General features: G+C 31.9%; 1 protein-coding gene across 1 annotated transcript in view; it reads left to right on the top strand.

Moving 5' to 3' along the window:
• The window catches only part of LOC107448495 (uncharacterized), a 52,859-nt gene that overhangs the window by 6,852 nt on the left and 30,402 nt on the right, over positions 1–15,605 (top strand). Inside the window, exons 3-6 of the mRNA XM_016063722.4 lie at positions 1,328–1,418; positions 2,719–2,867; positions 7,459–7,693; positions 14,355–14,403. Coding sequence (XP_015919208.4) covers positions 1,328–1,418; positions 2,719–2,867; positions 7,459–7,693; positions 14,355–14,403 — 524 coding nt within the window. The remainder of the gene's footprint in view (positions 1–1,327; positions 1,419–2,718; positions 2,868–7,458; positions 7,694–14,354; positions 14,404–15,605) is intronic.

The raw sequence follows: 15,605 nt of genomic DNA, 5'->3' as shown, positions 1-15,605 counted from the left end.
TTCTATTTCGAGAAACAAAAATTTCGATATCGCCATTTTAAACAACTTGTATCTCATTTTAATATATGTTGGTTTCAGCCCCTCGGTTAAGCAAAATGTATAAACCTGTAGATTGAATCGGGTTCCTTTTTCTGGAGTTACTTTTTTCGGAGAGTAATTCAAAGTTCTACCCCACCCTTTGGGCTAAGGTCAAGGGTCGAAGATTGAGTTAGATATCATGGGATAGCTTTGTTATTCGATAGCTTAAATTTTATATTTGAGGTTATCACCTCAAACCATTATAATTGTGTCCTAGTTCGTGAAAATACGATCTTTAGGATCTAAACTATTCAAGGTGGTCAATTTTTTTTTTTTTTTTTTTTTTTTTTTTTTTTTTTTTTTTTTTTTTTTGTGCACACTGCGCATTATAAATTAATCTAAAAAATGTAGTATTTAAATTTTGTGCTGATTGAATCTTTTATTTAGGATATTGGGAATAACAACATATTTCAATTTCAGAAGCATCCATCGGTATTTATTTCATATATAGGGGGTTCCATACGGCCTCCCTTAATGTATAGAAAATGGGAAAGAAATCATGAACATTAGGGGTTTCAAATTAATATAAAGCTAAGGGAAAAACAATAACGATATCTAAATCTTTTGAATCACTATTGAGAAAGTAAGGGTTAAGATCAACAAAACCTACTTGAATAGTGAAAGAAACGGGGGAGAAATAGAAACGCGATGTTTGAAGACATCTCTGATTTTTATTGGGCAATCAAACTGGTTTTGACGCATTTATCCCGCCATCCTCGCTAGCGATTCGATATATTTTTATGGTGTTTTTGTTTTTTTCCTTATTAAATTAATAATTTTGGACCTCTAATGTTTGTACCTTTTGACTCCATTTTTGACAAGGATTAATAAAATTCGTATTAAAAGTGACGGTTACGGAACTCTCTGTATTTTCAATTTATTTTAAGAATGTTTTGAATTTGGAATTTTAAGGCTCAATATCTCAAAAAAAAACTTGTTTAGAATGCGGAAAACAATGCACCCATAAATGAGCAAAATTCACATTACCTTACTATATTGGGATTGGTGCTTAGTCTTTTTATTCCGATAACAGTGTGTCCATTAAATTTGGTACACTTTTGACCGGTAACAGATCAAAAGTGCTCTATGACCTTGCGGACACATTGTATTTACTGGTTCTACTATGCAAATAAAACACGGCAGAGCTTTTAAGATTGGTGCAAATATTATGGTCTATGCTGGCCGTTGCGGAATGTATTTGTATGAACTGTTTCGTCTAAGAAAGTTTTGTTTGTTCATTTTGTTTCAGCTGAAGAAGAGGGTGAGACTTGTGCAACACCTCCACCACTCATTAAGTGTGAAAATAATAAGATAGATATTATATATGGATTATCCGTGGAGTGAGTTGAAAAGTTTTATTATAATAATAATAATTAGTATTATTATCGCTATTATTTTGCTTCCACGTTATACTTTATTAAAGCTTTGGCGTCTGTTATTGAATGACATATCTTGCAAGTGAAAATTTGCTCTCTTTCTAATTAAACCAAATTTTAACTCAAGTTTTGTGTTGTATGAAAATACATAGTACCACTAGTTTCCTGACCTTCATAAAGGGAATTCATTTCTAATTTTGAAATTGCCTTTCAAAATAGAAATTCATCTCCAATCAGAATTGAACTAGATAGAGTGCTCATCTTCAAAGCTTTTTGCCTAATGGCAATTTAAGTTTCTTCAAATTATTTATTCTTTTTACTTCATTATTATTTTGACATCTTAAAATAAAGCTTAGCACTAATTGAATATTCGGTTAAATTTATTTTAATTTTATAACCGGTGCAGAACAGCCTAACAAGTTCTGAGTTATTAACTATCAATGCTCAACTCAATATCATTGAAATTTTGAACCCAACCGAGAAGACAAGGGGATTTTTAGTTGAAGTATTAGGACAAACTAGCGTTCGTGGAGAACTTTTTGATGGAACTAAACCACATTGGCGTTACATTGAGAGGAAAACTACAAAAATCTCCCACGGTCAACCCGATGACAGGGGGATTTTAACCCATGATTCGTCTACCACTTGGCCGTCAGCACTGTGATCGGTACAAGCCAGGATCACAATTAATATCAACCAGCCACTTCACTTGGCGGCGAATGTTCGAATTACCGCCACTCTGCGGCTAAATAAATACCATAATGTCACCATTGGCGAAGTTTAGTAGCTTTAACCGTCATGACCTTATTGTGTCCCAACGGGCTGTCACGGAAGTGATTTATTTTACCTTTTGTCATAAAACTAGCAGACATGTAACTGAAATAAAAAATATTATATAACAACAAAAACAATGATTTTAAAAAATAAGCTTTTAGAATATATTCAAACCTAAAACTGAAAACGCGGGAAGCATTAATTTAAAAATAAATAGGGGTACAATAGAGTTAGAATATTGACTGCTTTGAATTAGTCTCAAACATATTTTTTTTAAAAATCTAAGTTACGTACCTAATACCATTTTAGCAGGAGAATTTGCAGCAAAAAAAGGTTTAGAAGTACCTATAGTTCCCAAAAATTATTTATAAAATTACCATTAGTGCTTAATAATTTTAAGCCCCGAAAAAAACTATGAATGTGCCATTAGTAGTTATTTTCGAGAATTTCAGTTATGACTGTGTTCAAGAATTCGGTGTTCTTTTTGCAGCCGAGGAGCTCTGTTTACTAACCCTGACATGAAAATGAAGTGCAAAGATGTTTTCCAGCAAGGTGCAGTTTTTTCATCAACTGTGGAAAACATAATAAAAAAGCCTTTTGAAGGAAAATTTGGTTGCGGCGTCAACTATGGCGTGTCTGGTAAGCATTTTATAAAATTACATAATAAAAAAAGCCGTTTGAAAGAAAATTTGGTTGCGACATCAACTAGGGCAAGTCTGGTAAACATATTATAAAATTGCAAAATAAAAAATCCTTTTGAAGGGAAATTTGGCTGCGACATCAGCTATGACATGTGCGGTAAACATATTAAAAAATTACATGATAAAAAAGCCCTTTAAAGGTAAATTTGGTTTCGACATAAACTCTGGTGTAGGTGTAGTGTATCTACCACTACAAAAGTATAATTCCAATTCACTAGTATATAAGACATGTTAACCTGATTCTATTGCAGGGTACCTTTTCATAGGTAAATGTTGACATTTTCGTTAACTACTATCCCCACATATGGCATGTCTTGTAAGGATATTACAAAATTACATAATAAAATTACTTAAAATCCTTTTGAAGGAAAATTCGGTTACGGCCTAACCTATGGCCTGTCTGGTAAACATATAAAATTACGTAATAAAAATACTTTTTGAAAGAAACTTTGGTTGCTACATATACACAAACTATGGCATATTTGGTAAGAATATTATAAAATTACATAATGAAACAGCATTTTCAAGGGAAACTTGGTTTTGTCATAAACTCCGGCGTGTCTGGTAAGAATATTATAAAAATTATAAGACATTGAATAAAAAATGCTTTTAAGCAGTATATGAAACATACATCACAATACCCTTATATGACAATAAAGCCAATTACCAATTTACTCTTTAACCTTTTCCTTACGGCTGGTACGACATGTGGACCACATGTGATGGTAGAAGATAGTACACCGTAAACAAAGGGTTAATGAAAATAAAATATTGATTTACTGGTTGTCTTAGTCCCCTGCTCGGTAAAGTTCATCAGCACCCAGAGATTGCTATACAATCTTAGTCATTCAACTAGCTTGCTTGTTTGAAATATGTCCTGGTAGTTAATGGCATAAATAATTCCGGGTATTGCATTGCAAAAAAGATCATTTCTGAAATAAACATTTCATTCAAAATAATCACACTAAACAATAAAAACTTCTCTGAAACGCAATTATATCACTGCTACAGCAAGGTTGTCAAATTACTCACTTACTGAAATTCATTTTTGCTCCACCAGATGTAGAAAGGCTTGCCAAAAGTGAAAAAAGTAAAAGTTTATAATTGAAATTTAGATGAAATTTGGAAAAACTAAAACTTTATTGGTTTGCATCACTGTTGGAGTCCTTAAAAAGGCTTTAAAAATGTCGGCATGGCTGTAATCGTAATTAACTTGAAATTCAATAATTTCCTATTGGAGAAATATTATTGGTTTTTGATGGAGTTAAAAATGTCAATCCTTTATATTTTTGCATTTCTTAGCATTTTTTTAAACTTAAAATTTTCTGTAATCATGTGGATAATAAGGAAAAAAAGTTTAAAGCTTTGAATATGAAGTACTTCACATTGATATGAGTTTCTTTCGTCAGTACTTCACAAGTTTTCAAGTTTTTTAAGCTTCTGTTCTGTAACATTAAATGCTTCTCGTTTTTGCCCAGCTATTAATCGTTGCCAACATGAGGAAAAATGTCGCATCGGTATTTACGACCACATACGTAAAAGCATTCCATGTAAAAATAAGTATGTTGAAAATTTCATAAAGATACAAAACCAGACTTAAAAATACAATTTTTTCAAAATTAGAGTAACTTTTATTCGAGTGATTTTGATTTTCGACATTTAAAATATAGGGGCCGTCACATTCTGGAAAACATATATTTTTTCTTTTTTTTCAATGGCGAGCACTTGGGATTTATTGTTCCATTGGCCTCAGGAATACCAGAACTGCTACTCTCTTCTCGTTACCCAGTGGGCACCTGTGGCGAAGCCACGGAGATGGAGCAGCGTCGCCCACGTCACGCAACCACAAACCCGTTTATAGGGCGGGTCACAATCACACAAGGGAGAAAGGACATAGAACACAGAGGGAAAGAAACATCAATGCCCTGAGCAGGATTCGAACCCGCAACCATCGGCTCCGCAGTCAGGAGCGTTAACCACTCGGCCACCTGGTCGGCTTCTGGAAAACATAATCCTAATGATTGAGTCAAGAAATATCGGAAATTTGTTCGGAGTGAAAAAATTTTGAATTGTAAGGTACATTAATTTAAATCATTGAAGTATATTTTGAAATGACAAAATCCGAACTTCAAGCTGATTAGATCCAGAAGTTCTTGAAAAATGAAAATTAAGAAATTTGACTTTTTCTTCTAGTTTTATAACTCATAAATTAAATGACCGATTTTGCTCGATATTTTGACTTTGTCATTCAAAATTACACTGTTTACAATTTTCTAAGAATTTATCCATCTTACTTCTCAAACGTTTATGGTAAATAATAATGTATTTGAGCCACAGTGGCTCAAGGGATAGAGCGCCTTATGAGGTGACTCAGGTTCGATTTCTAGCTGTGACTGGTTGATACGAGTTCTGCTCCCGGCTTGCGACGACCACAGTTCTTTAGCCAAATATCCTAAGTGGTAGACAGATCATGGGTTAGAATGCCCTTGCCATCGGGCTAACTGAGTGAAGTTTTCGTGGTTTCCCTTTCCGTGTAATGTAGAAGCGGATTAATTCCTTCAAAAAAGTCCTCCACGAAGGCTGGTTTGTCCCAATGTTTCATACAGGAGTTCCCTTGTCCTCTGAGATGGGTTCATAATTACAAGGCAACGGAAATGAACATTGGTAGTCGTAAACTCAAAATTGGGTCGGCTGTTCGATGATGCTAATAAAATAAAATAATAATATAAAGTAAAAAAAAATTACCCGAAGTTATTTTCGAATAAAAAAGTGTTTTAAAATGTTGTGGGGTTTGTAATTTTTAATACGGCTGAATTCTATCTGATAAGGATTAAATGGGAAATTGAAACTAATATTGACCACTCTCTTCATTAAACTATTTCAGAAATACTTTATTCACGCAACGGTTCCTCCTCCTCATATTTTGAACATCAATAATCCAAATCTGTTGAAGATAAAGGGATATTTATTAAAAAAAAGTATGTTTTTGTGTCTGATTTTGTATTTTAAATTATTAGCATTCTTATCTTTAACCCCTTGAGCCACAAGAATTATAAGTTAATATGCGAAAATTTGATCGTGTATTTGAACACCAAGAATAGTGGTAACTACTTTAAACCGAAGTGGTGTTCTTATACACCAAAACCCTAAGATAGCTTCTAGGTGTAACGTAGCTGCTACCAATCCCAATGTTTGTTATTTAGTGACACAAAAATTTTTAACCTCAGTAACATATGATACATATAAGAATCAGTAACATTATTTGTACTATATATATATATATATATAATTTGGAAGAAAGTGATGGGACACGACACTATAACGACTTAAACCCATATTTATTAAAATTAATAGGAGGTAGGGCCTCCTTTGGTTGCGATCACAGCTGCAATCCTTCTGGGCATGCTTTCCACTAAATTAGCCATAGTGGCAAGGGAAATTTCCTTTCAAATGTTTAACAGGAAGTTCCATAGTTCATGCTTGCTTTTGGGGAGTGGAGTGCAGGCCCTCAACCGACGGTCCAATTCGTCCCAGAGATGTTCAATTGGGTTAAGATCAGGGCTCTGCGCCGGCCACTCTATGCGTTTAACGTTCTTGTTCACATACCAATCAAGAGCCCTCCTTGCAACATGGAAACTTGCGTTGTCGTCTTGATACAAGCAATCATCCATACCGTACGTTGCCCACAAGGTAGGAAGGACATGATTGTCGAGAATAGCCATCAATCATCCAGGCCCATACCCTCAATCATCCTCCACCAAACTTTACAGTTGTCTCGTGACTTGACTTCCGTCCAGATAGTGTATATATATATATATACCTAATTCTTAAATTAAAATAAGTTTGCAAATCAAACATACACATAACAGGAGAAATATTAAGACGAATTTGTACTAGGCTTAAGCGGCAAGTAATTATACATTATAAAATTATTTTATACAGTTTACAGAGACTTGGAAATTAGAATATAAATATCTTAATTTCACAACTAAAAGCATACATACATGTTTTTAACGGCAAACTTTAGTTTCTTCTGATAAAAGCAATATCTAAGGCAAACCTCTAACATTCGTCTATTCCTTAGCGATTGTAAACAATTACAGACGAAGTAAAAATACGACAACATTGTATTTTTTGGATTAAAAATTATTTAACCGTATGGTGTAAAGACAAGTGATTTTGGTGTAAACTTTTTGAGTTTTTGGTGTTTAGAGCTTTTCACGCAATCTTTAAATCGTATATAGAAAAGTCGATTAGGTGTTAACTTGAAAAAAAAAATAGTTTTCGTTCGTTAGACTTTAAATTCTGAAAGATATTACACCACAGTTTTACAATGTAGTTTGTTGTTGCTTAACCTATGTTTCTCTTTAATTTTCTGAGTGAAAATGATTGGACGCTTGTTACACCGTGATTAAATAAATTAACGGATAAAGTTTAATTTTTGTCATGGTAAATTATCACAAAAAAAAATGAATATTTAACACTTAATGATTCTAGATATCTAAAATAAATTTTTCTTGTTTTCACAGGAATCAAACTCTGCTTCGAAGGTGATTTGAAATACGTTGCTGTTCAGTGCACAAAATTAAAGGATAATTATAAATTGTCAGATGATAAAAAAAGAAGTTCTGGAAACAGCAAACAACAACCGGGTCTTGCTCCTTGCAAGGAAAACGAATTAATTGTGTCTCTTTTGCTGGAAAAAGATGAAAGGTCAGGAGACATCAATGTTAACATTGAATGCATAGAGTTAACACAGAATTAGTGTTTTCCTTAATGCGTTAAAAACAGTTACTCTTGACAGTTTAAGTAATGTTAAAAGACGTAGATGATGAATGTAAACACGTAGAAGCGCAAACAGATAAGCAAAATATTGGGTTTCATGATTTACCGACTATTATTTCAATTTGAAAAAATTAATAATATTTACAAAAAAAAATCAAATGATAGAAATGTACGGTTTTCTGTGTCAATATATCTGAATCAACAATAATTTCTCCTCTTCAAGATTTAAAATTAGATGTAAAATTCATCAATAGATGACGATGTCAGGTAAGAAAAGCTGTAAAAATGCTTTCAAGTAAACCACAACTAGGAGTCAACATCTCGCGCTGTCTCAATATAAAATTAAAGTACATATATAAATTGCTACTTAATAATAATAACAACGATCTGGAAACAGCATACAACAACTCCATGCAACGAAAATTAATTAAATACGTCTCTGTTGTTGAAAAAATTGCAAATAAAAGTGACATCAATGTTAACATTGCATAGAGTTAACAGGGAACTAACATTTTCCTTTAAACTTTTGAAACATTTGACAGTTTAAGTAGTGTTAAAAAAAAGCTCATTATACTCAACTTATGAGCATAATACTTCACCTTTAAGTTTATAAAGCAATTTCAAAAATAATTAACAATGAAAAAAGTCAAAGGATAGAAATGTACGGTTTGTAGCGTTCTGTTAGGAAACATTATTTCTCCTAACGAAGTCTTAAAATTAGTAACATTATCTGTCAACAGACTGCGCTACTAGGCGAGCGAAGTAAGAAAAAACTTTCTTAAGTGTACCACTATTTGCAACAACAATGTGGTGCAGTCTGAGTACAATTTAACACGTGCCCTTGCAAATATTTTAGTTCGAATTGTACGCTATGCGAACGGAAGCTATTGCTTTGTAGGTTTTAGTCAACAGCGCCATCTTTCTACGATTTTTGTAGCTAATTTTGAAACTTGGGGAGAATATATATTAAACTAGTTATCTGAACAGAACATAACAAACCATACATCTTTTTCCATTTTTCTTTAGTTGATTTATTTAAATTTTAGGGAAATTTGTGAGATATTTGATATATTATTATTTATTATGTAGCTTATGTTGTTTCTAAATAAGGAAAAAGCTGGAGTGAATAATTCGAGTTTTTCCTCGACAAGATTCTTGTCGAAGATAATAGCTGAAACAAATCTCCCTAAAATATAGTTATTTAAATAAAGTAACTTTCGAGTTATTTAACAGTAAACTTTATCTTATAGTATTTCAGTTGCGTGCTAAAAATAAGAGCAACTGTCAGAAATGATTACTGCAATTGCACGGATGTTGTAGCTATGGCAGCAGTTCAGCTAACATTTAAGTAAATGTTTATTTACACAATTCACAACACATTTGATAAATGCATGATGTTTCTGCTCAATGCTCACGAAATGCGAATTAATTATGAATTACTACCATAATTTCCCTTGTAATGTCAATTTCTTTAGTAAAAATGTTTTACTCGTTCCTTTAGTTGCTTTATTGTTTTTTTTTCAACATCAAAATTTTGGAAGATGATTACTTGAGTAAATAATTGTGACTAATTAAATTTCCTATTTCCTAATTAGGAAATAATTGCAGTTATTTAGCGTTTAAATAATTAAATACCCATTTTTTGTTTAAGTGTTTAAAATGCCGGAAATTTGCGAAACCACTAATTCTTTAAACTTTTATCTTAAATTGCTTAGTAATTAACCCCATGCATTTATTGTTTAAGAACATTAGAAACATTTTTAAGTGAAAATAATTTAAATACTTGTCTTCAAAAAGTAGATTTTTCAATTTAAGTTAATTTCTGAGTTAGCCTACAAGCTTTAGTAATGAAACATTCCAATTACAAAATTAATTTTTATATTCAAATGCTTCTCCGGGCTCTATAAAAAAATGGCAGATTTTGCTAAATAATAAATAAGCTTTCCAAAATTTAGTTATTTCATCACATTTAAATCTTAAAATCTTTTGAAAATTGATTAATAATAATAGTTTATTGGAAAAGTTTTTGATATAGATCATTTTTAAACTGTGAGCATTTTTAACATTTTTAAACATTTTAAACTTCGGTTTTTTTTAATGAAAAATGTCTTTTTAAAAACTTAAATGGAAATGCGGTGTTGAGTTAATTTTTTTTAATATTTTTATAGTCCTGATTTAATAGTATTGTTGTTTTTTTTGTTGGTAATGCACAAATGTGCAAAATTCACATCTAATGTAATTTTAGATCACTCTTAACATGTTGCAACAAAAAAAAATCACTTATGAAAATACTTTCTTAGTATGTTTTTTAAACCAAATTTTAAATACCAACATTTAAATACACCATGACGCAGTTAGTAAATACATAGTGGCTATTTTTTCCCCTTGCGTAATTATCATAATAATCATCTGCTATCGCAATTTCACTGTGTGATTTGTGTCTGGACATATAAAACTTCAATGGAAGATGTTTAGATGTTATCCTTCATTGTTTTCTATTTCTGTCATGAGCACAAAAGTAATGAACGGCAATTGCTTAAAGAGAGCGACGAACAGCATGCAAAATATAACACCAAGGAGAGGTCCGTTGAGAATCCACCTGAATTTTAAAAAGAAGCATGTAACTGAAATAGCGCCTTTAAATGACAGACAATTTTATGGTGTAAACATATGCATGAAATTTTAATATGAAATTAAAATTTGGCCACTTGATGCAAATTTATTTTAATTTGCTACTTTACCTTAAAAATAATAAACCTTTTAATAGTATCAAAATAATCATGAAATTTTGATATTAAACAAAAAATTTTATTTAAAAAATTTGCTACTTGAATATCACCTTTCAAATTATAAGCAATTTTATGGCATTAACCGGTGTAATTTTAATATGGAGCAAAATATTTTTTAAGATATTTTAAAGTCTTAAATACAAACACGGAATGTTCTTTAAAACGAACATTATTATGTAAATTTTTTGAATCCTTCTCAAAAAAATATGTTTCTTAAAAGAAAATTGATACACAGTGCACCAGAAAAATCATCTAGAACTCTGGAAAGAAATAACTTTTGATCTTTTTACATACTAAGACTGACCATAAAATAAAAACTATTAATTGTTCTCTTTACTACTGTACATGAGGAAACGCAAGCTAATATTTAAGTACACGAAAAATAAAAACACTATTGAAATCTGTAAAATTACTTGTAAAAATGGAATGAAAAGCATCAAAACCAGTTACATTGCCAGATGAAATTTTAGGGTATTTCCATTAATCACCCTTCAGCACTTTTCTGCTTAGTTTGACAATCAAATAGGTTTTGATGTTTTCTTCCTGTGCGTCATTTGGTATTCATTACATTTCGATAGAGTTTCTGTTCTTTCCTGTTATAAATATAAATTTTCGACTTATGCTGTATTTACTTCTACTATTTCATTTTTGACGAGGCTTTTTAAACACATGTATTAAGAGTAGTCATTACGGAACACTCTGAAAAGGTATCCTCAAGACCTTGTTGAATCTTCAAAGTTTTCAAACTCTCACGTTGAAAAACTAGTTCCTCAACGTGAAATTTCTGTTGGAGAATCGTGAAATTTCTGTCGAGCAATCGAAAACAAGCGCCTATTTTCAAGTTTTGCCAGACGTGAAAGAGTAGAAATAAAAGCTATTTGAAAAATAAAACAAAGTGTTATTGCCAATAGAAATGGAAAAAAAAGTTGAGAAACAAAAAAAAAAAAAAAAAACTACAGTAGCCGAACAAGAAAAACGATGAAAGACAGAACAAAAAACCCACAATGGCCGAGAAGGGCATATCAAGGTAAAATGCACTTCCACGAGCTATGCCCTTAGGAAAATTTGCCATAGAGAAGCCTATGGTAATCTATGGCTACCATAGAAATTTGTATGGCAAGATACCATACGCCTATAGTTACCATAGAGATTTGTATGGCACAACACCATAAGCCTATGGCTACCATAGAAATTTGTATGGCAAGATACCATACGCCTATGGTTACCTTAGAGATTTGTATGGCAACACCCCATAAGCCTATGGCTACCCTGGAAATTTGTATGGCAAGATACCATAGCCCAATGGTAACCATAAAGATTTGTATGGCAGTATACCATAGTCCAATGGTAACCATAAAGATTTGTATGGCTCATCACCATTGGCCTATGGCAACCATAGAAATTTGTATGGCAGTATACCATAGGCCAATGGTAAACATAAAGATTTGTTTGACCAATTTTCCCATTTTTGAGTATTTGAAATCCGATGTTCCATTGATTTAGGCTTAGAGTATCAGACGGCCATATTAACGTGTCATCCACTACAAGTGGAATCTTTCGCTATCTTTGGCTACTTATTTTAATATTTTTTCGATCTCATTCTTGGTCAAAAGCATTTTATTGCAAACGCCTATGTGATTATCTATCTGAAATTATTAAGTTTTTAATTTCCGGCAGTCTGGTACTTTTATTATCCGTATCTTTTCAAAATATGTCGCGATTGGGTACAGGTTTCCGCTATGTTAAATTTTGTCATTTGTTAAAGCTGACTTTGTTCACTTTAATTAATATCTTGCTGTTTATATTTTTATCCAAAATTTTTATATTTCTTTCACCCAACTGTTTCTGATTAAACGACATCTTTCTTTTAATTTTATCCCCTCCCTCTGATTTTATATCAATTTTTAAAGTCACATCACTTTTCCATTATTAATGGTGTTCTATTCCCCATAGCAATTTGTAAACTATGTATCTTCATGATGAAAAACGCGGTTAAGTGCTTATGATCAAGCCAGATAATCAAGCCAGATAATCATTTCTTTAATAATTAAAATTTTTTTAATTCTTTTAACTGGTTCGGTGATAATTTCATTTTATTGCTGTCATATATCAATATCAAAGTCAGTGTTTACATTCTCATTAGTTTTTGATTTTAATTCCACTTGGGTTCTTGCAATGCTTTTTTACATTATCTTACATATGTTAGGGCTTTATATTTTTATTTTGTGTTTAATTTTTGCTTGCCATTAAATTGTTTTTTTTATTTTTTTTTATCATGTCTCTGTGTTTTACTATCTTACAATATTTCTTAAGTATCTACATATATTTGTACAATGTTCTGTTACATATTTATACATAGCTTAGGATCATAACTTAACTAGATTTGCTGGATTACTGGTTGACAATTGTTTTGCTTATCATCAACTGGACAGTCCCTGGCCATATCATCTGCTGCTGTTACCAAAAATGCTTTTAGCAATTTAATCTTTCCTTAAGTTTACAACTTTTTCGTCAAAGCGATTCCCTATAACCAATTAATTTTTATTTACTATCCCTGACCAAGTATCAATTTGTCAATAACAATTATTAATTTTACCAATTTTAATCATGTCTTAAACATGTATTTACCAATGTTTCCACATTGCATTCTCTTTTCTAACTGTGCTTAACGCAACTCAACATAAATTTTCTGAGTTTTATATTTCTCACTAGTAGGGGATCAACTAATTTAGCCTGTTTTCTATTCTTAGCTTTTCATAGTCTAATACCATATTTTTTATAGATAAAATTTTGTTCACGTGCCACCGCTGGTTACACCGTTACATATTCAGCTTTTGTCCCGTTTGGTCTATTTTAAACTAATTTCGCTTCGACCACCGGCCCCACTCATTATCTTTTGAGTTTTAATAGTATTTTATTGTTTTAGTAGTCTGTTTAATTTTTAGCTTAGTATCACATATCAAAATGTAAAAAATTTTCATACTCGCTCCGACCATATATCTGACGCTTATCTAACTAATTATGATACCAATCAATCAAATTAACGTTTTTTATACTCGCTCCGACCTTCGGACCCGCTTTCTATTTCCTTGTTTTTTACAGCTTTAACAAATATTGGTTGCTTGTACTCAATATATTTTGTTCTTAATCAACATAACCAATATTTTCCTCACTCGCTCCGACCACCGGACCCATTTTCTAACGGTTAGTACTAACCGTTTGAAATTTATTTCAATAAGAACAGCATACAAAAAGGATTCTGCAAGTAAAACAGGTGAAGTTTATCAAAGAAATTTTTAAAAAAGCTTTCTGGATATATATTTATTCTACAATTATTAAGTTTTGCATTTTTAATATCCATTGCGAAAGATTCTTGTAAGTCATTATTTTTTGACGTATGGTAAAATGTCCACGAGAAATGTTGCCATAGCTGTATGGCAAAGGTGTACCATAACCTATGGAGAAATATTTCTTCATAAACTGTAGCACATCTTAGTTTTATGGCAAAAAATTGCCATATAAAAAAATTTCCATAGGATATTCCTATGGGGTTTTGCCTATGCCAAAATTTTGCCATACGTGTATGGCAAACCTATGGCAAATTTTCCTAAGGGTGGCGATGTGGTGAGATACTTATGTCGTTAACAAGGGAATCAGTATTCATATGATTAAAACAAGATTCCAGGGCATCAAATTGAGCTGATGTGACTGGGTTACAAATAATTTCGGCATTGTCGAAATTGAATTTTTGCCCAAGATTCCAAAAATGTACAGCAATTGATAACTTCTTGTATTCTTGATTACGGACATATTTATTGTGTTGTTATTATCCCTAAGTCTAAATTTTAAAGCTCACCTAGTTTGTCCGATTTAGCTAATGTCACGCTGACAAATAATGTGGTAAATGCTTCAGTGATTATTAAAGCTAATATGATCTTTAAGAGACTTAATTTAATTTTGTTAACAGGCTTAATATGAATTTAAAACCGAAACGGAAGAAAATATTCGCGATCGCAGGAGAGAAAACCGGTTCCATGTCTCGACCCTTCCCCCATCTCTCTCCTCCTCTTTTCAGTTGTATAGGAATGTACTACAATATTTTCCTCTTTCTTAATATATTTCGTATCTAATTATAAATTTTTTTTTTTTTAAATGTCCGCGATGTTTCCTTTTAGAACTGTGTTCAATATAGCTTTCAGTTCCAAATAGTTTCCAAACTTTAAAGTTTTTAATCCATTTAAAAATAAAGAGAGAAACTAGCGTATTTCCTTCTATGACTTTCTAGACGCTAATGGTGACAGCGTGCGAAGTATTGCCATAGGTAGAGAGTTCTGCTCTACGCCACCTGTAGCCCATTTCGGTCGCTAATTAGCAATTTTATCACAAATGGGAGGAAAAAAAAACGGTTAAGTAATAGCTTTAAATAAATAATACGATTAAACAAAAATACGCTACTTGTCACACAAGCGATACATAATAAAATTATTATGCAAGATTACAGCGCCCTCTGCTGGTCAGTCAGAAATTCATAACATGCGCTTACTCTAGTTTTATAAGTATTTGAATGTCAGTAACGACTGATGTTATTCAGTCAATGTGATTTGTGTGTTCATTAAACGGATGACTTATATAAGACAAGTCTATAATATCGACAATTTAACCTTTTAAACTCCGATATCTCCTCTTAGTAGGCATTGAATGGAACCATTTGAAAACTTACAATTTTTAAATCTTACTAACTAGTATCCACATTATTTTTATGAATTTTAGAAACTTTGATAAAAATATTCTACTATGCAGTTTAAATGATTTAGTGTTTATGTTAGTTATAACAGCATATTAAAGTACTTGAAGTGCAAAAAGTTAATCACATATCTGCAGGGTTTTGACCTTGAAATGTCAACTCGTCTCAACTTTCTTGTCAATGCAAAGAGGATGAAAGCGAGTAGCACAGATTCCCTACATCTTCCTCAACTCAACAGGGTTGTGTACTATAACAAAGAAGGGCTTACGTGTCCCTGCTAAACTGAAAGGCAAGTGGTGCAAATTGCAGCAGAACATCCCATAGAAAGCGTTGCAGTAGAATTCAAACTTACAGCCGG

This window comes from Parasteatoda tepidariorum, chromosome 7, assembly GCF_982258835.1.
Source record: "Parasteatoda tepidariorum strain Cologne lab strain chromosome 7, Ptep-v5.0, whole genome shotgun sequence".
Taxonomy (NCBI): Eukaryota; Metazoa; Arthropoda; class Arachnida; order Araneae; family Theridiidae; genus Parasteatoda; species Parasteatoda tepidariorum.
Note: the sequence above shows the minus strand (reverse complement) of the source record. Positions and strands in the feature narration are given on the sequence as shown.